At 38.0% G+C, this 22029-nt stretch overlaps 1 protein-coding gene across 1 annotated transcript; it reads right to left on the minus strand.

Moving 5' to 3' along the window:
* Positions 1-2327: 2327 nt before the first annotated feature.
* Positions 2328-19289, minus strand: RHOU (ras homolog family member U). The gene is made up of 3 exons (XM_074262388.1): positions 18122-19289; positions 16226-16284; positions 2328-5862 (listed from the first exon to the last, which is right to left on the minus strand). Exons 1-3 carry the CDS (start codon positions 18411-18413, stop codon positions 5407-5409), a joined length of 807 nt encoding a protein of 268 aa, XP_074118489.1. The 5' UTR covers positions 18414-19289; the 3' UTR covers positions 2328-5406.
* Positions 19290-22029: the final 2740 nt, after the last annotated feature.

The following is a 22029-nucleotide window of genomic DNA, read 5'->3' on the forward strand; positions in this document are numbered from 1 at the left end:
TCCCTGTACTGGGGTGGCCCAGCCTAGTTGTACCTGCTGTACTAGGAATTTCTGGGCTTACAGTTTACCTTGTGTACTGGAATTGGAGGGCTCACAGCTAGTCTGATGTGCCACTAGTCTGTTGAGCCAAAACTGAGGGTCCACAGTTGCTGATCTGTACTGTGGCTAAGAGCCTCCTGCAGGTTGGTCAGACATAGTCTATGCTGGGCTGTGCTCCCCTTTTACCCAAGTGAGATAAATCTATCTTAAGTTGAAAAATTGTTTCACTTCATCTTTTTGTAGATTCTATCACTCCAAAATCCTTTTAAAGGCTTGATTTTAAGTTGCTTCTTAGGGAAACTGGGCAGAGCTCAGACAACCTCCTGGCTTTTCTCTGCCATCTTAGCTCTTGATCCTTTGTTTTCACTAACCTGAAATGATTTATAGCTGGAAGGGACATTTAGAGATCATTGAATCCTAATCTTCCCTTTTAATAGATAAAGAAACCAAGGCTCAGAGACATTTAAAGATTTATCCAGAATCACACATTTACTAAATATTTGGAAACCCAGGTATTGTTTATTCTAAGTCCTGGGTTTGCTAACTATGATACTACCCTAATTCTTTCATGAAAGATCCACTGTGTTTTGAAAACTATAATCTCTGTCCAGTTATAATAACATATATATATATATATATATATATATATATGTGTGTGTGTGTTATTATATATAACATAATAACAGTATATATGATATAATATAATAATATAATAACAGTTACAACAGTTGTGTGGCACTTTTGAAAGTGACTATAGTGACTATAAATGTGGATCAAATCATGAAATTGTAATTATCAGTGCTTTCATGGTCTTTGTTTACTTGGTTACCAAAAATCATTAATTGTGCACATATCAGGCACACATTTTTAATTGAATTAAGTCAATTATATTTTCACCTAAAAAAAAAGTCTCATTACTTGAACCAGTACTAATCAAAACCTTCTGAGTTATCCTTGCCTCCTGAAAGTCATAATCCTAGGCACAAAGTGTAGTCAGTAACTAGGAGAAAGTAATTGGTATCCATAGGGCTGGCCTTACAAATTAATTAATCTTTAAGTGAGAGCAATTATACATAGATTTTCTTAAAACACCAGTAGTCATGTTGAAATAGATATTAAAAAAAAAAAATCACCCTGGAGAATCTATACTAGCAGAACTGAGCCATTTAGAAGTCAAAGCATTTGCTATTTCAATTTTAAACCTATAGTATTGCCTTTCTTACCTTCTCCACACAGAAGGGAGAAAGGAGAAAGGAGAAAGGAGAAAGGAGAAAGGAGAAAGGAGAAAGGAGAGAGAGAGAGAGAGAGAGAGAGAGAGAGAGAGAGAGAGAGAGAGAGAGAGAGAGAGAGAGAGAGAGAGAGAGAGAGAGAAGGAAAATGAAAATAAAAATTAAACCCATAAAGGGTTTTGTATTTCCTGCTTTTAAGAATTATGACATTGAAAAAGTCATGGAATCTCTGATATAATAGAAAGATATTGAAACAACGGGCATTCAAACATTAAGAGCAACCTCCTTCCACTAGGAAGAACTGATAATTTATTTATCTTTATACAATTCACAATGAGGAAAAGTTCCTCAATACTGAACATGATATGCTTTTTTCATTCATACCTACCATTTAAAGACTATTTACTCAAGACAGGAACCTTATTTTCTAAAATTTCATTTTTAAAAACCTTGAAATTTTACAGGACTCAGCAGCAATACTGCAGTCACTATTATAGATGGTTTACTGAGATTAATTTTATTATTACTAAATTACATATAAAGTAATTCTCATATAAAATTATATGTATTTCATTGTGTGAGGACAACTTCCTATCTCCCCATTCTAATCATTCCAAATAGTTCTATTCAATTCTGATGAAAAAGCTTTTCATAAAGCTCAAGGAAACATTAACCCTGACTCTCTCATACCTAGAATGCTCTTCCCATCTTCCTCCACCACTAAAGCTACTTATTTTTCTGACTTCCTTCAAATCCCAATTAAAATGTTACCTTCTACAGGAAGCCTTCTCCAACTCCTCATAATTCCAAAGCCTTCATTCTGTTAATTATTTCCTATTTATCCTCTATAAACTTGCTTTGAATGTATTTGTTTGTATGTTGTCTTCCCTATTGGATTGTAAGGCTCTTGAAGGCAAGAGCTATCTTTTGCATCTTTTTATATCCCAGAATTTAGCATAATGTCTGGCACATATCAATGATAAATGTTGATTTAGTGATTGGTTGACTTGTATCTTACTTCCCAACCCCAAGGTTTCAAAGGACTTATCAGATACAGTATTTTTAAAGAGGTGGTTGGACCTTATTTATTTCCAAAAGAAAATTTTCCATTAGATAGGCAGATGCAAATATATACAGGTAAGAATTTATTTCACACCACCCAACTCATTGCATTTTCAAGTGAAACATTCTGCTTTGTATCACCTGCACTTAAAAATAGAAGAACACAACTTGGTAAGGCACAATATCGAGAGGAGGCAATGTGGAGGACTTTTTCCTCATTTTGGCTTTGTAAAAAACCTGTGGTTTTTCAGAATATATCTAAGAACAGAAAGCATAGTGTCCATAAAGTTGCAAGAATTTAGTTCATATACACATTGTAAAAAGATAACAAAAAAGGTTCAGGTACATCACATTTTTTTGAAATAGTAATATTGCCCTAGAGTTTAAGATTTATATCAGAGTAGCACACTATATATAGGGTGCAGATAAAAAAACAAAACAAAAACAAAAACAACTTTGCGATACCAAGCTGCAAGTTTACATTTAACAAGTTTTCTGGGCTTTGAAATGAGTTGACTTCCTATCCTCACATACACATAAAAGTTTTTAAAATTCCCCCCCCTGGCTAATTTAACAGAGAAATAAATATGAAGGGAAACCTCTGGCCCAACCCCAACTTTCCCACTCCATAAAACATTATAAAATATCAAAATTCCTGCACTCATAAAAACAAGCCACCAAATTTTAAGCATCAGGGTTAGCCCTAACTCTACTCGTACTGGGCTCTGTTCTCGGCTCAATTTCTAAATTCGATGGTGTAGAATCAGGCATCTGATAAGAATTAAAAAGCATTTTAAGTGAAGCTTTCAAAACTGAAGGGTGTGTGGACCTGGTTTCCCCTCCCCCTCTTTTTTAAAAGATTAAATGCTTTACATAGAATCCTTTAAGTTAGGCTTGGGAATTGTCTAGAATTAATTGATTCAACAGAACTTGTTTTAAAAATCACAAGAAGTTAAGCAAGTTTTTTTTTTTTTTTTTTTAATCGATTCAGGTTATAACTAAACATTTCCAGAAACTATGGCAATCAATTTCAACAAAACAAAAGATAATAATAAGAGCTTATGTGTACTTAAGAGATTTACAGGTTAATCTTTTGTTCCATATATATTTGAAAGTAGTTTTTTTGATAGTTATTAGTAAGAACAAGAAAAAAATTATAAACTGGTATTGGACTTTCTCTAGAGAGCATGAGTTGGGACTTATTAAATACGGAAAGGCAAAAGCAGTTGTGAGGCTTCTATCCCACAGCTACACAAAGGTTCCCTTTAAGGTTAGATACTGCCTTGAATATGGAAAAGTCGACTTAACCGAGGGCAAATCTGAGATCAGAGACTTAAAAGCAACAAGAAAAAAAAAAAAAAAAACCTTCTGCTGCACCCCAGCTCTATGTCAGACAGTATGTTAAAGGCTGATGTGGCATTTTCCAAGAGAAACAATGCTTTATAAATATCACCTACTAGCAAATCTGTGTGACTCACAAATAAGTGACATTCTCCAAGTCCCAAGGCAAGGAAGCTAAGGAAGGAGCTGTGAACACAGGTCTCCTGATCCACAGAGCTCAGCTGCAGCCAATTACAACACTAGCCTCCCATTCCTAAGGGCAGCAGCATTCTCATGATCTTTAAGACACATGGCACTATTTTCCTGCCAGTTCTTTGGGAAAAAGTCATCTGTTGCATTTACCTGAATGCTTGCACGGATTTTTAGGGTATCTGGTAGTTTTTTTTAAAGCAGTCTCAGCAGACAATTCAATTAAAAGTCCTCTAATAGTGCACCTGGGCTGGAATCAAAATGCTCTTTTAAAATATATATATATACATATATATATATATATAAAGCTTTCTAATGAGGAAAAAGGCAGGCCTTTCCCTGAAAATCCAGTAATTATAGCATCCTCTATTCTCATTTCTTTTAAATGTTAAATCAGCAGCATAAACAGCCGTTATGTAAAAGGAAAACATCGAGGAGCACATATTGGCTGATTTTTAAAAAAGCTACATTGTGTCACACAAACATTTGCTACCTCCCTTCAAAAGAGCATTCCCATGCTTTACAGATGGTACAAATTAGCCATGCAAGCTCTCAAGACACATAGAGAAGAGTGTCCTGCCCTGGGAGTTAGAACAAAGCGGGAAGGAGGCATTTTGGGGCACACACTCTATAATGTGTCTCCTAAAGAGGAGACCTTTGGGCCAGGAGTCAGGAAGTTAATGACCACATTTTGCTCCCATTAATATGCTCATTCCCTAAAACCAAATGGAAGAGACATTCCAATAGACTCACTCAACAACAGCCATGTCATTCGACCCAGGTCTGCCCAATGCCCACACCTGACTTAAGTATGATTTAAAAAAAAAATCATGGCTTTGGGAGGGGGCTACCAATGCCAAATAACCACCTGATGGATTTTCCTCCCCATTGAATTAACCAGGCACTTATCCTTGACTGAAATAACTGAAATGACCAATTATTTTGAGGATGTACACACATAAGCCTTTACAAGTTTCCTTAGTTTGTTGTTTTGTTTGTTTTTAGTGAAAGTGCAGTTTGCATGGAGTTCTAAGGCTTAAAATGTTGTTCTTTAGCAGGCACTATGTTTCAAGGAGATACAAATGCTCACTGATGGTCCTTTGTTCACAGTCCACTGTGTCACTTAATAGCCTTAAATCAAGTCAAGGTTTCTTCTTCCTCCCATAATCCTATATAATACATAATACCCCTTTGTCCACCTATATGTTAAAATACAACAAGACTCCACTATCTTTATCTAGGTCTGGAGTGTCTTCTCATGATGTGTGATGGGGCTTTAAATGACCAGATTGCAGGAAAATTCTTAATCTATTAAAAATCATTTGCATAAAAGTATGTCTGCCCCCTTAGCTCACACAAGAAACTGAAAAGAAAACAAAGAACATACATTGAGCTCTCCCCACAGTGACATGTATTTTTACATACATATATACATATATACATACATATTTTCTATACAGTGAAAGGAAAAGTCATTTAAGCTAATATAGCTTCTAAATTGTCTTTCTTTTAAAAATAGCCTTCTTTGAGTTCCTGGCCAGCAGCATTATACCAAACAGCAATATTTCTTCCACCAAGATTTGGAAATATTTTTCATTTTGTCTGGAGTCCTGTTCTTGGATTTCTTTGGTTGCTGTTGAGTGTCCGAGTGCTGAATGCCAGCCACGATGGCTGCATCAAAGACCTCTTTGAGGTTTTTCTGAGTCAAGGCAGAGCACTCAATGTAAGAGGCAGCTTTGATCTCCTCTGCACATAGCTTAGCAGCCTCCTCTGCCACTGGCTTCTCCTTGCACTTGTCCAGTTCAATAAGGACTTTCACATCTTCTCGTAGGTCTGACTGTGTGCCAACCAGTATGATGGGAGCTTTGGGGCAGTGACAACGAATCTCTGGGACCCATTTTTCGCTCACATTTTGAAAGGATGAAGGGCTTACAACGCTGAAGCACAGCAAAAAGATGTCCGTGTTGGTATAGCACAGAGGCCTGAGTTTGTCAAACTCATCCTGTAACAAAACAAAGAAGTCCATAATTATTTCTTTTTTGTCATGGTTTAAAGACTCAAGACAGCATATCCCAAAGTTGGGAAAATCCACCTGGATAAGGGGGGAAAGAAGTGTTATCTAAGTAACAATATTACTGCTCCTTTGAGATCCAAGTCCCCAGATGGTGACATCCATCAGTATAAGTCCTTCCATTCCCATATGCTTCTCTTAGCATCATTCATGACCTCAACTACCTGAGGTAGTACTACTGCTGACTTGCCATGTATATACATGTACTACATTAAAATAAATTTGCCTTATTTATTCTCCTATTACAAAGATTCTCTAAATTGTAGATATAAATTTTCCTATTTATTCAGAATTTATTTCTGCATCTATATCCATAAATAAAAATGGAGAAAAGTAGAAAGTAAATACTTTGATGATAGATAGCATCTCCAGTGCCTGGCAAATAGTAGGCTTTTAATCATTACTTGTTGGCTGATTGATCAATAAATATTTAGCAAACTGATTTTAAAGAATACAAAATACTTCAGGATACAGTAGAAAGGACTTGGGACCAGATAACTGCAGTTGAATACCTCAATTACTTATATATGTGACTTTGGACAAGTGATTTAACAATCTCTGGCCCTCAGTTTCCTCCTCTATTAAAAGAGAGAATTGAATTAGATGGCTTGAGCTCTCTCCCATTTCTAGGTCCATAATTCTCACAACAGCTATATCATAGATTTGTCTCTTTCATAAAGGGAGAAAATATATATCACAAGGGAATTTAATGTTCCTTAAATCTTCTCTGGAGTTATCTTGTATGTTCCGATTGATACTGTATTTCCTCCATTAGAATGTAAGCTACTTGAGGGGTGTGGTTGCTTTTGCTTTTTTTTTTTTTTTTTTAATATTCTTATCATATGGCACACAGTAAGGACCTAATAAATGTCTGTTGGTTGACTGAATACTTGATTTTAAAAAGTATAGAGTGATACACTGGCAGAGTGAAAAACCAACCACAAATTCTCATTCAGTGACATGCTCTAGTCTCCACACCACTTGAGTTCGCTGACCAATGAAATGCTAAGTGGCAAAGCCCTGTTCCCCACTTAATAGCTATTCTTTTTTCTCATCATTCTCTCATGTTCCTTCTTTTCTTTCTCTCCGAGTCCACCTGCTTACCTTTTCTTTACACCTGTCTTGCTCAGCTTGTCCCATGTGTATTATCTGCTTTGTTTCTAGAATTCCCATACATTATAAAGAACCATAGAGGTTGCTGAGCCCCACCCTATGTACCTTTTGTGAATCTTGGAACAAAACATATGTTAGAATTATTCCAAATGATCTGATTTGGCAATCTATAAACTTCCATTAACTAGATAATTAACCATATCTTCCCCCTTTTACTCTGACCTTGAAAGTGGGCTCTTTTAACCTCTATGATTCTGAAATCTATTTTTTCTCTATTCATACAGTTCTATTTTCAGGTATATAAAGATTCAAATAGTTTCCTACTAAAATGTTGGATGGAAATGATCTCATTGCTATTTAAAGTTCATATTTATGGCTGTCATCCATTTTAGTGTGCATCATACAGACTTAGCTATCCAGTGGCATACAAAAAATTAAGCATTATTCCATAATCTCCTCTACGCAATTCTTCTTTCTGTCTCATTATTTACAGTTCCACACTTATACAAACATCAATCCTTGTCAAAATCTTCCTAGTTACCACCTCTCTTTCCTTCCCAAATGAAGGCTTCTGGTCTCTTTTTATTGGAATTTATTATCTTCATTCAAAATGCCATATTTCAAGTAGAGGTCATCAATCAACTAATATGAAAAGGATGTCCAGTTGAAGCCCTGGAAGTGAGCAGGGTATTTATTAAAAATCACAGCAGTTCCTGACCTTTCAAAACCCCAAAGCAGAGGTCGATTTTGGCCTTACAGATCAAATATTGAACAAAACTAAACCAGAGAAGCTTTTACTTGGCTCAGAAAATGTTTTAATTAAAAGTCCCTTCATATTCTCAGGGGATCTCAAATTAAGATGCACAAAGAACAAGTACAATATGAAATTAGTCCCGCTGGTAGCAGCGGGAATGAATGAGGCCAAAAATACTTGGATTTTGGTTGTGTTTGGAGGGCCTACATTCCCCATAAAAAGCTGGCCAACTTATTCGAGACGAGACTGGGCTTGTGACAGGAGTCCAGGAAGCAGGCTCCACCAATTCTCTGGAGACTGAGTCCGAGAATCCAAGGAAGGAAAGCAGAAACCTAGCACCTTAGCCTCCTTTGCCTAAACAGAAGCTGATCTAAATGCAATTCACTGATGTAAATTCAATATGCACATGGAAGGGAAAGCCAATGGAAGGGCAATTGAAATGGATTCTGGGAGCCAAGTGGTTTGTAGAAACTTGCCAGGTATGTGTTAAAGAAATTGTGCTTGATTAAGTTCAATCATTTAGGGAGAGCTGGGGGCTGGGGGGGGGGGGGGAAGAAAGAAAGAAAAAGAAAAACTAAACAGCAGTGATTCCCACTATGAGGATACAACTTGGTTTATAGATGAAAAGGGGGCTCCTATTGGCAACTCTATTGTGAGCCACGCCATTTTAACTGTGGTCTCTTTTTCTTGAGCCAAAAAATGTCTCTTCAAAAATCCCCAAGTCCCTTTCTGTTTTCACTTAAAGTTAGACTGTGGGTGATGCATTAACCTCATTTTAACCAATGTGTTTATATCTACACATAGTCTCTGGGAGAAAATCCAAATGCATGAAGAGCAATTTGTATTTAGAAGTTCACGCTTCCACCCACCCAGCTGTATCCTCCTTGACAGGGTACATAATTAGCTTCTACAGGATCACCTCATTTCAGTGTAATTTCACACCCTGGGAGATTTGTGCTCCAATCTCTTGATATCTAAACTGGGGATAGACATGGCCAGCTCATCCACCTTGCAGGGACAGCAAGAGGATTACTTTAATTAGCTAATGTCTTTAAACTTGAGTTCCCTTGGATGAGTATTAGGGAAATACCACAGGTATTAATCTAAGTCACTCAGAAGGAAGATTAACAAATCTAAGGGGAATGGAATGAGACTTGCATAGGATCAGATTTAGAGCTTAAAGGTACCCTGGTGGGCAAGTTCAACCAAGTTCATCCAGTCCAAATCCTCTATCCTCCTACCTTTTTATAAATGAAATCATGAAAGGTGAACTAATTTAAGCTAGAGGCCACACAGGAAGTAAAATCAGGATTCAACCTCAAGACCCCTGAATAAGTACTCTTTAGGGCACCAGGATGTTTCCTCTTTTGGTTCAAGCCAGTCTAATTAAAATAACTTCAGAGCAACTGTCCCACTCAAGGCATAGTAGGCTATGCTAAGCTAGAAGAGAAATAAAGAAGGACCAGACATCCTTCACCCTTCCAGTTTAATTGGAGGGTTCATTGATTTAGAGCTGGGAGGTAACTTAAAGGTTACCTCATCCAACTTATTCATTTCAAAGAAGAGAAAACTATTTTCTATGACCCAGAAAGGTAAAAAAAAAAAAATATTCAAGGTCACATAGGACATAAATATTAAAATTGAGAATTTAACTCATGTCTTCTGTGTACTAATCTAGTGTTCTTTCTATTTCACTAGGGCCAGCTAGGTTGACAGACCTCAGGACCTGGAGTCAGGACAAGACCTGGAGTCAGGAAGACTCATCTTCCTAAATTCAAATCTGGCCTCATACACTTACTAGTTCTGAAACCTTAGGCAAGTCACCCAAACATTTTGCCTTAGTTTCTTCCTCTGTTACATCAGCTGGAAAAGAAAATGTCTAAGCACTCTCATATTTTTTATCAAGAAAACCACAAAAAGAGTCAGATATGACTGAAATAATTTAAAGACAAAGGGGATAAGAAGTGTGTACACACACACACACACACACGCACACATACACACCCCTATGGTAACACACATTAATATAGCAAATTATTTTCCTCACAATTACCTATGGTATAATTATAATTCCATTTTACAGATCTGGAAACTGAGTTTCAGGGAAGTGAAATAATTTTCTCATGATTATACAGCTATTAAGTAGCAGAAATGAAATTTAACCTGTTCTGTCACTTAGTCTCACTTCACCAATATTGGCAGCTCTCATAACTTCAGCTCACATTTAATTGGCAGTATGAGATTTAAAATTTCTTTCCTCACAAGTCTCTAGGAGGTAGTAAAGTCAACACACATTTATTGAGCACCTACTACTTTATGTTAAGAACTATATTAAGTGTGGGGAAATAAAGAAAAGCCAAACCAAGTAGAGTAAGTATTAATATTCTCACTTATCTGATGAAGAAATGAGGTCAGAGGCATTCTGTGACTTGCATTAAGTGATCATAAAACTTTTTAAGAAGAGACTGAGTTAGGGTTCCAACCTAGGTTGTTTCCTGATATTAAGACTAATGCTCTAACTGTAGAGCAGAATGTACCAAACAGAGAGATAGAAGTAAATTGTTGTCAAATCCCAGTGGTAGCAAAAAGAACAGGCATCCAGTGACAAGGGAAAGAAAGGCAAGAAACTAGCATTTATTAAGCACCTATTATACAATCATATATTGTATAATATTACACATATTATACAACTTTTATAAATATATCTCATTTGATCCTCACAACAATTTTGTGATAAAGATGTTATTATCATCATTTTCCAGATGAAGAAACTGAAGCAAACAGGTTAAGTAACTAATTCAGGGATACACAGCTCATAAGATTTGTGGCTATATTTGAACTCAGACCTCCCTAACTCCAGGCCCAGCATTCTATCCATTGTGCCACCTAGCTGCCTAGCTAGGGAAGGAAAGGAATCTAAAACAACTTTGACTCTATGGAGGGGAAAGGTATTCCAGGCAGAAGAAACAGCATGAATAAAGATAAAGGAGCAAAGAAGACTACAAATAGTTCCGTTTTAATGAATATAATTTCTATGCTTATTTGATATCCAACAAATCACTTTACCTTTGTACCCTCCATTTTCTTATTTGTAAACTAAAGGGCTTGGACCAGAAAATTTATTTCAAGCAATTCGTAAGCATGAATTGAGCTCCTACTATATTCCAGGCACACTGCTAGGCACTAGGGATGTTAAAAAACAAACACTAATAAGCTACCATTTCTACTATAAAATAGTTCAGCAGCTTATAGACTACTAGTATCTCTAGTGTACATTTCAGATCTAAATTCCAGGATTCTGCAATATCTAGATCTTCCCAGCTTTTTAAATGATTTTCAAAGCCCAAGAAAAAAAGGTCTTCAGTCAGTGCTGGATTGTTGTTGTTTTTTAAATAGGTTGCATAGTTTCTAAGTAAAAAAGAAACAGATAATTGATTCAGAAAACCACAATACAGCATCTTCTTGCCTTGTATTTTTATTAAACATTTTCCAATCACATTTTAATTTGATTAAATTGCCTTTTGAGTTTTGTGGGTCTTGCTCAGGGAATTTGACACCTCTCATGGTAAATAAACTGTGGGCAGGATTAAAGTCAGGAGACCCAAAATCATAATCCTGTTTCAGACTCTTATCTATGGGATAATGGACAAATTAATTCTCAAAGCCTATTTCCTCATCTTTAAATGTGGATAATAATGATGCTATAAACCTCACAATTATTTTAAAATGTATTAAGGCTTGAAACTCTAATAACACATTTAGGTTATACTTAGTTTGACAAAGCACTCTGTATGATTTCTTAGTTGTTATTATTAGGCTTTCAAGCTATTTCCATACAGTCTTTGTTCAATTCTTTTATTCAGTATATGAATCTTGAAGGAAACACAATTTCGTGGCTACATCTTAGACTGGGAGTTGGGACAACTCATCTCTACACTTCTAAGGGCATAATTGTACATTGTACAAATTGTGCAAATCTCTACTTGCTTCAGTCTCCTCAACTGTAAAATGGTGAGAATAATGGTTGGTCTTGAGAATCAAATGAGATAATAACATCTGTTAATATCACCTCTCTGGGACTCAGTTTCCTAAGCTGTAAATCTGTAAGCCATTAGCTGGTAGAGTAGATAGATTGATGAGTCAAGAAGACCTGAGTTCTAACCCCAAATTCTGTCTTTTACCTTTGAACTCTAAATTAATTTCTCTCAGACTCATTTTTCTCATTTGTAAAATTCAATGAATAAAAGTACCTATCCCTTGGGGTGGTTATGAGGATTAAGTGAGATAACATATAAAAAGTGCTTTTCAGATTTTAAAGGACTGATAAATATTACGTAAATGCTAGCTACTACTATTATTATTATTAAGATACCATTGGACTGGATCAGGAGGCCTTAATGTTTTTGGTGTGTCATAGAACCTCTTAGTAGTCCAAAGCCCATGGACATCTTCTTAGAATAATATTTTAAAATATCTAACATAAAATACATAGAATTATAAAGAAACCAACTATATAGAAATATAGTTATCAAAATATTAAACAAGTTCACAGATCTCAAGTGAGGAACTAATAGACTAGATAAATTCTTAAGATGTTTTCCAGAGATAATTTTCTAAGTTCTATGCAAGACTCTAAATACTTGATTGCACCCAAAAAGCCTGAACTGAATAATAGACAAAAGTCTATTATTTGGAGAAATCATTTGAGAAAGATTTCATTTTTCCTTCAGAGTAAAGATTTTCTTTCTTTCTTTTTGGCTATTTTATTTTTATATCTCCAACCATTATAATTACTGGCATAAAGTAGATACATAATAAATACTTGTTGATTGAATGATATGAAGTTCCAATTAAATAGATGAATGAAGCTTAGCTATGTGCCAAAATATTTCACTTTCTATATTCATGATCGGAATCTTTATAAAAACCTGTTTTCCTGTCTTCTTTAACAGAAAATACTGAAAATAATTTAACAATTTTTTGAAAACCAAGTAATGCTGTTAACAAGATCCTCATTAGCTAATGAGGAATGCAGAACCTTGCACATAAGAACTTCATCACAATGTTTGTGAATCAAACTATAAGTTCTTTGACCCTACATGAAATGATCCTAAATTTTCTGATTTGCTTTTTAAGGTTTCTGCCTCTCTCTCACTCTCTCTCTCTATTTCTCTCTTACAAACTAGAGTGCATGTGCACATGCTCTGGCAAAAGAGATAACCTTGTTTTTTGAAATGTGCATAAATAAAGGTCAACAAGTTCTAAGTGGAAGACTGTCTTTTTTTTTTTAACCACACATATGACCTTTGAAAAGTAGTAGGCCTCCATTTCCTCTTTTGTAAAGTGAGTAGATTGAACTAGATGGCCTGAGGACTTTTCCAAAATTAAATCTGTGCTCTTCTGAATTATGGAAAATAGCAATAGTTCTCTTGAGGGTAAAAACCATGATTTTATTATGTTTTGACTGCCCCAAAGATCTCTTCTCCTTGCTTCTGATTTCTTCATAGGTTGAAAGAAAAGCAGATTTCTCAATAAATGAGATGCCACTGTATCAACATTATACAGATTGACACATTTACATTTTATGAGGAAAAAAAATGTGTGAGGAAATGAAATTTTTGTTCCAAAATCACCAAAGTATTTAACTACAGTGAAAAAAAAAAGTAGGAGATTTTGATCTTCTTAAGACTCAAAATATTGCTTTCTTTTGTCTCCAATTCTGTACTTTTAGTGGTTCTTGGTTTGTTTGGGTTCTTTTAATATGCTAATATAACATAGAAGACTCTGCAACCCTTCTCATTCCATCTGCACACAACCCATGTCATCCACACACCATATAGAGGGAATGCTGGCAGTGAGCTTAAAGTAAATAGTCAGCCATGACAGTGGGGAAGATAACAATGGTAGTGAAATAATGTGTGAAAAGAAGGTTGGACTGGTTCCTTCTTGGAACTCTTCAAATCTGAAGCATTCCCCCACTCCAATTCTCAATTTGACTGTCCTATAGAGTTGGAGCACCAGGATGATAAACTGACTTTGGCCCTGATGACAGATGGCACCAGCCTGAAAATCTCTTCAGAAATGGAAGGTTAGTTTCATTCAGAATGGATATGTGGTTATCAGCAGAATGTCTCATGGTATTCACTATACAACTATACCCAACCAGTTCTCCAGGTCTGCAAGTACTTATTAGAAAAAAAGGGAAAACTTTTGGTTAGAGACAGTTTCAATGGTCTAACATTAAAAACTTGGCTATATACAAGATTGATGTTTTTTTTGAGCAGACCAAAATCTTAAAAAAATTATTTAGATCATTGGTATCAAACTCATATAGAAATGGATCCAAAAAAAAAAAAAAAAAAAAAAAAAGAAATGGATCCCTGCCTAATGTGTATTGATTTAGAAAACCACAGATTAACATTATCTACATTTTATTGTATTTTTATTTTTGTCAAATACTTACTAATTATAGCTTAATCAGGTTCAGGCCTTATTTATGAAGATGACTTTGACACTTCTTTTTGAAATTATACCCAAAATGGATTACAGAAGGAGAGAGTGGAAGCCGAGGGGACTTTTTTTAAGGCACATAAAGAATATGTCCCTCAAAAAGTAATAAACCAGAAAAAAATCTAAGTTGCATAAAGATGCAACTATATGCACCTCAAACTCAACATCCAAAACACCTTTTACTTCAACCCAGAACTTCTCCCACTTTCCCAATTTCCATTGTAGATATCACTGTTCTTTCAGTAGACCAAATTGAGCAATCATCTCCATTTTCACTCACCTCCACTCCACTTTATCCATTCATTTACCAAGTCTAGTCAATTCTATCTGTGGAAACAACTTTTGCATTCAGGGCCCTTTGCCTCCCACCCTATGACTATCCTTTAGCACTATAACCTTTCTGACTCCCAGCTTCATCATTATCTCTCATATGGACTTTCACTAGTCTCTTAATTAGTCTCATTGCAACTAGCCTCTTTCAAATCTATCCTATATACCAATATCATGTTGAAGTTTCAATGACTCCTTTTTGACTCTAAAATAAAACATAAGCTGATCAATTGGATATTTAAAGTCTTTGACAATCTTTCTGCAATCTATCTAAATCCTCCTTAATTTATCATATATATATATATATATATATATATATATATATATATATATATATATATATATATATATATATATATATACATATATATATTATTTGTATCTAATTCTTTGTATGTTGTCTTTTCCATTACACTGAGGGCAAGAATTGATTTTTGCCCTTTTTTTTGTATCTCTAGCAGTTAGCACACATGTTATCTGACTACTTTTCTGTGCTAACTGCACATTATTCCATCTAACATACTCTCCACAACCATATAATTGATGCTCTTTCCCCTGTCTAATAGACTGGGACTCATGAATAAATAATTTTTCTTTCTCCTATCCTACCTCTTGGTACTGTAGCTCAACTAAAAGGCCATCTTCTAAAAAAAAAAAAAAGATTTTTTCCTATTTTTGAGACCCCCGGTTGTTAGTACTCTCCACCTACTTACACAAAAATTATTTATTATGTAAAGTTATCTGTTATAAGTTGTTTCTCTCAAATAGAATGTGAACTTCTTGAGGGCAGGGACTGTTTCATTTTTGTCTTTGTATTCTTAATATCTAGCATCATGTTTGGCACCTACTAAACACTTAATAAAATACACACTAAAATGAATTTTATGAGAGATTTAAAAATTCTGATCAATATAAGGACCAACTACAATTCCCAAGGACACGATGGACTCAAAATTAAGCTTTGGAAGGGGCGGGGCTGCCATGTTAATGTAAGAACTTGATTTGCTTGATGTTTGTAATAAGTTTTGTTTTTCTTGCTTTCTCAGTTGGGGATCTGAAAATCAAATTTAATTAGGGGAAAATAGAAATTCCAGAAGTTTCCAATATTTGAGTTTTTACATTTCAAGGATATAATATATAGTACAGTGAGAAAAGATGCTAAATTTCAAGTCACAGAATGCATCCTCAATCCTGTGTGACTACAGGTGAATCATGTCACCTCTGGGGATCTTAGTGTTCTATAGTGCCAGGGAGTAGACAATAGATGACTTCTAAGATTCCTTCCATAATTCTTAGTGTAATTACTGGGTGTAGTTCACTTATTCAAAGATACATTACAAGAGGATGTGGTGAGTAGAGAAAGAGATGAAGATGTAAAACTTGCCTCCTTGCCTAGTGACCTTGGCCACTATCAGCTGAGTTTGGCCAAACCTTAAAGCAAATTTATTAATAGTCAGTTCATCTGAGAACAGCCAAAGGCAAGCTGATTTCACAGTACCTTAGAAGGATAATTCAGTCTCTTTGTAAAACATTTGGACACCCATAACGTCTTTTAAGAAATTATTTTCAATGAGTTATTTTACTGACCTGGCCTGCTGTGTCACAGAGCTGCAGTCTCACCGGCTTGCCATCCACAGATACAACAGCTTAGAAGAAAAGACAAAAAGAAAAGTATAAATAGGGGCTTCTTTAATCATTCACAAAAGAATAATACCTTCTGCCTTCCACCCCCATCCTTGCCCAGGCTCTTCCACCAACACAATTTCTTTTAGTTTCTTCAATTAATTTAGACTTAATAGCCTGAAGAGTTGGAATCTGATCAGTCACAAACATTTGGGTACACAAACCCTTCAGGGCTTGACAGTTCACTTCCCCGAAGCTGATGAAGTAGCAAATCACTGGAGAAAAGCCCTTTGATGAGACCAAAAGAGACACAGCCCTTTCCTCCAGGTCCAGAGGATTTATTCTCTTGTCACATTTATGTTTCAGAAAGACTTAAAAACAACAGGGGGGTGGTGTGAGAGAAGGCTGGGGTAAGTGGGAATCAACCCCACAGTTTTAAATCACTGGGAAGCCACAGTAAATATTTTTGTTTTCCCTTGGGAAAATTTTCTGACTGCAGTTTATCATAAAACTCAAGCTTGTTTGGAGACAATGTGCAAACAGCAGCTACCTGCATTGTTCTGTTTATAAAAGAGGTTTCTCCTTATCTCTCCGTTCTGTTCAAATAAGGATTTTTTTTTTTAACCGTTCACCTTTTTTGACCAGGATGTGAAGTGTTTTTTGTTTGTTTGCTTGTTTTTGTCTTTTATTCTAACAAGCCTTGGTAGAATTTTGTTCATCAACAATGCTGCATTCTAGTTTATTTTAAATGAACCCAGCCTCAACTGGAGAAAGGAAGGGGGGAGAAAGGAGAGTAAAGTGAGGAAAAATTATTTTTTAAAAATAGCTCCACACGTCCATCCAGCTTGTCTTGATGGATTAATAAATTGCCAGTCCTGAGCCACAATGAGTTACTAATAGCCTTAGAAAAGAGGGTCCTTAAGGGGGTGGGTGCAGAAAGAACAAAAACTACAATAAACGTTTGCTAATTACGCACTCTTCAAGGGCACCATAAAACTTCCAGAAAGTGACAAAGACAGGAAAAATCACCAAGACGGTTGCAATTAAAGAGAATTTATCTCAGCATTAACAGACCCTCCAAGAGCCGCGAGTAGGAGGCTCGAAGTAGACTAAAGAGATACTTAAAATCGGAAATAGACCTAGCTATTGTTATGGGAAGGAAGGCCGGGAAGAAAGAAAACCTGCCCCATACCGGGGAAGAACTCTGCCTAAGAGGATTTGTGAGTTGTGATTGGTGCTATTTTGATGCAAATTAAGCCTTATCTGGCAGTTTCTACGGCGCTTTAAAGTTCAACTAGCTCAGAGTCAGGCTCGCCACCAGAAAGGACTGAAAGTCCCCGGCTCGGCAGATAACAGCACACCCAGTTATCACCCTCCAATTAAAACTCCCAGCCCAGGCGCCAGGAGGTTTCGCCCGGACTCAGCATTTTCGCCCCAGGACAACTGTACCGGCAATAGGAGGTTTCCCTTTTTAATTTGTTTCTTCCTCTCATTAAAACTGCGGCTAGATCGTAGGGACTACCTCCCCCCCCCCTTTTTTTTTTTTAATTTCCACATGCACTTGACTTCCACCTCGCCGGGTTTGGGGAGCCGGGATCTCTTTCTTACATTTTGCTCTAAACGTCTTTCCTCGAGGTTGCGGAAGCCGGTAGCTTGATTAATTTACGGCATTACTCTATGGAATGAACAGTCACACACACACACACACAACATTACACACACACACAATCTGGAGTCATTTTGGTAGTTAAAGCCTCACTTAATAAGGCTCCATTTATGAGAACGAAGACGTTGCTCCTCGTCCCCTCCCCTGCTGTCCGACACCAGCTCCCTGACGCCGGTCTCGCACTCCCGCCTTACCCGAGAAGTTGTCGAAGGCGGTGGGGATGTACTCCGTGGGGTACCCATTCGTGGTGTAGCTCACCACCAAACTCGTCTTCCCCACCGCGCCGTCCCCGACCAGCACGCACTTGATGCTCCGCCGCTCGGCGCCCCCAGCCCGGCAGCGGGTCCCCAGGGCTGCTCCCAGGGCGGCGGCGGCTGCGCCCCGGCTGCTGCGGACCCGGCGCGGGGGCACGGGCGGCACCTCGCAGCTGCAGCAGCCCGGCACTGGCTTGCTGATGTACTCCGCTTCCCCCTGCTGCGGCGGCATGGGGCTCTCTCCCGCGGGCGAGGAAGCAAAGGGGATAAAGGGGAGCCGGCGCGGGGCGCTCGGGGAAGTGGCAGAGGGAAGCCTGGCCCCTCGGGGCGCAAAGGGCGCTTCACCGCCGCGCGGACAGAGCCCCCCCGAACGTCCTTGTATAGCGAGCTCTTCCTCGATCCCAGTCCTCTGGGGAGTGCGGACCCGGTATGGTCCGGCCGGCGATTCCCGTCTCCTCCTGGGGTCCAGGCAGCTTTGCAGGCGTCCACCGGGGGAGCCGGGAAGGATCCGCGGCCCCCCTCCTCCCCCTCCGCCCCAAATTGTTTCCCCACACCTCGGTGACAAGAGGAGACTGGCCGGCCGGCCGGCTTTCTCCTCGCCGATCGTAGTCTTCCAGCAAGAAGGCAAAACGGTGCAAAAAACACCCTGTTCTCAGCGAGCCACCCGGAGAAATGGGAATCCCGAAGGAAAAAGTGGCGAGACAAAGGAGGGTTCCAGGGAGAAATGTGACCGGCGCGGTTCCTTAATGGGCACCCGCCAGGACACAATGCGGCCGGGGACAAGGGACCGACCCGGGAGAGGCTCGCACGCAGACTTCCGAAGCCCAAGCGCTCCTGGCCTCTCTGTGTCTCTCTCTCCGGCTTCGCGATGACATAACTCGAGGGGAGCCGATGGGGAGGAGGGAAAAAGAGGCGGAACCTGGCCCTGCGCGGTTGGCTGCGGCCGCCGGAGCTGCAGGCCTTAGAGGCTGAGGCTAGAGCGCTCTCTACCTGCTCCCTGCACTTCTTACACCTTCTCCACCCCAGTCCGCACCAACCGCTGGCCGGAGGCGGCGGGGACCAGACGAGCTCCTGGGGGACGCCTCAGGAAAGAGCTCCAGCCTGTGTGCAGTCCACTTTCCAAGGTCGAAACAATCTGACCGACGCCTATTGGCTGGAATCCTTCTCCGCCTTCCCTCTCCCAGGCCCCTCCGATAGCTTTCTCTCCTCTGGCCTCTTCTTGATCTCTTTTCCCTCCTCCTCTCTTCCCCGGACTCTCTTTCCCCGAAACTTTCCTCTCTCATCTCCCCCTCCCTAACAACTTCTTCCCGTCTCTGGAGCCCCAAAGTTGATTGTAAAACTCCCTTTCTCTTGTCAATGTTTCACAGATGATGAGTAAGGGAAGTATGTTAGGGTATGTATTTGGTAAACTAAATAAATGATCAAATTTGGGGTGTTTCCCCTCTTTAATGAAACTGAAGGCATTATATTGTTAAGCCATTTTGTACTTTTTCCATATTTTGTTTTTTCCATTATGTCTGTGAAACAAAGGCAGTGATCAGAAAAGACTAACCAACCTATGTTTCAATTTGTTTTTATTAAAAATACAGTTCGCTTCAGCATTTGCCGCAAAACCTAGGCGGTGCTGAATGCTGAACTTCGAGTCAAGAAAACTTGAATGCAAAATCTACCTCAGACTCTTCATAATTCTGTGGCCATGGGCAAATCATTTAACTTTTCTCAGCCTGTTTCCTCATTTAATATACTTCACAGGCTAAGAGAAAAATGTATACAACACATTTTGCAAACCTTAAGGTACTCTATAAATTCTCTTCTTCCTCTCCTCCTTCTTCCTTTTTCTTCTCTTCCTCCTCTTTCCCTTCCTCTTCCTCCTCCTCCTCCTCCTCATTATTATTATTCTGTGATTAGTGAGGCATTCAGCTATAGTGCAAAGGATAGAGACCCAAATAAGCAATATATCCTTGGGCCACATATTTTGGGGGCTTTTTTGCTCTGATTTTTCTTTTTAAATCTAATTCAGCATTACTGAGGTAATCTGAAATCTCAAAAGAAGTACCAAGCATTCATAAAGTTCTAGAATTAGTCCCTACCTATTCCATTTGTAGTTCAAACTTTTCTGAGCTCTCTGCTAAAAAGATAATCCTGTCATTCTCTGTTACTCCTCTGTCTTCTAATTCATCTTTCACCCTTCAATTAGATTAATTTCAAGGGATTTTCCTGTTCTCCTTGTCCTCCACAAATACTGCATATGCTCATTTCTTCATCTAGCCCTCTGAATGAATCTGCAGTACTTCTTTCTGACTCCTCATCTCTTCCCAAAAAACATGGCCTCTTCCATTTCATTCTAACCTTTTTTTTTTTTTTTTACTTCCAAATCCTTATATTCATTTCATATTTCTTCCCTGACCTCCAATTCCTTATCTCAGACTAAAAATGTTATTCTATAGATTATTTAGGAAAAAGAGTATTCTCATTTTTCAGATATTAAGGCTAAGAAGACTGATGATCTACAATTTAAAGAAAAAAGTGATTTTTAAATATAATATTTTTATTTCTTCATTTTTTGTGAGGCAATCAGGGTTAAGTTACATGCAGCTATTAAGTGTCAAGTGTCTGAGGCCAGATCTCCAAGTTCTTGAAAAGTATCTCTACTTGGATATCCTAATGGCATTTCAAATGATACATGTTCAAAACTGTATCATAATCATTCCTTTCCCTCAAAAAACAAACAACAAAACCCAACTCTATCTTTCCAACTAACTTCTCTTTTTTCCTCAATGTAATATGTTTCCAGTTATCTAGGTTTGTGACCTTGAACTTATCTTTAATTCTTCCTTTTCTCTCATGATACACATTCAGTCAGTTGCCAGGGTTGTAATTTCTATCTCTATAATATCTCTTGTAAAGAGGTGTCACTTTCTGTTCTAGCTGCAATAATCACAGTTCAAGACCTCAACTCTTTTCACTTACATTTTGTAGTTTCTTGACTGTTCTACTTGCTTCTAGTCTATTCTTTCCCAATATTTCTTTCCCGCTCAATAGCCTGAATGATCTCCCTAATACACTGGCCTATTCATGACACATTACAAAACAACAATATAAACAAAAAACCTTCAGTGTCTTCCCATTGCTTACTGAGCAAAGCATAAAATATGGGCATTTTCACTCACTGTTCCTCATGACTAGAGCTCCCTTTCTCCTTTATCTCAGCTTCTAGGGATAAAGACCAACCTCCTGCAAAAAAGCTCTTCCAGACCTCCTTAAACTTTAGTCTTCCCTTGGAGATCATCTCTATTTTATCCTGTATATATCTTGTCCGTACACATTTGTTTTACATAGTTTTTTCTAAGAGTGTGGGATATGTGAAGTCAGGAATTCTCTTTTGTCTTGCTTTGTATCCTCATACTACTAGACAGTACCTAGCTCATAGTAGGTGCTTAAATAAATGCTTGTTGAGTTGACATGCAGGCATTCCCGATCCTGCCCAATCTAGTTTCAATTTACCTTTCCAAATGTGTCTCATACTAATCTCCTTCATGTACCTGATGTTCCAGCCAAACTCAGGTGTTTTCTGTCCCCCAGTCTCATCATGCTTCTATTTGCCATGTCTAAATCTGCTGTAGTCCCTCCCTTATTCATGCTGTAGTAAATAGACAACTAAACCTGGAGTCTGGAAGAACGAGGTCTGAATCCCATCTCTGACATAACTGAGAGCACAATGAGATGAGTAATTAAATCATAAATCAGCCTTCATAGGGTTTAGAAGAGAATTAGAGTAGAGGAAATGGAGGCACTGGTAATCTACAACATTTTTTCAGGTGGTTTAGCCAAGAAAAGAAGAAATAGGA

Source organism: Sminthopsis crassicaudata, chromosome 4, assembly GCF_048593235.1.
Source record: "Sminthopsis crassicaudata isolate SCR6 chromosome 4, ASM4859323v1, whole genome shotgun sequence".
NCBI lineage: Eukaryota > Metazoa > Chordata > Mammalia > Dasyuromorphia > Dasyuridae > Sminthopsis > Sminthopsis crassicaudata.

Coding starts and splice junctions, on each gene's coding strand:
- RHOU (XM_074262388.1), bottom strand. CDS start 18,413: ATGCCGCCGCAGCAGGGGGAAGCGGAGTACATCAGCAAGCCAGTGCCG. Junction 16,285..18,121: donor CGCCTTCGACAACTTCTCGG/GTAAGGCGGGAG, acceptor TTTTCTTCTAAG/CTGTTGTATCTGTGGATGGC. Junction 5,863..16,225: donor TCTGTGACACAGCAGGCCAG/GTCAGTAAAATA, acceptor GTTTTGTTACAG/GATGAGTTTGACAAACTCAG.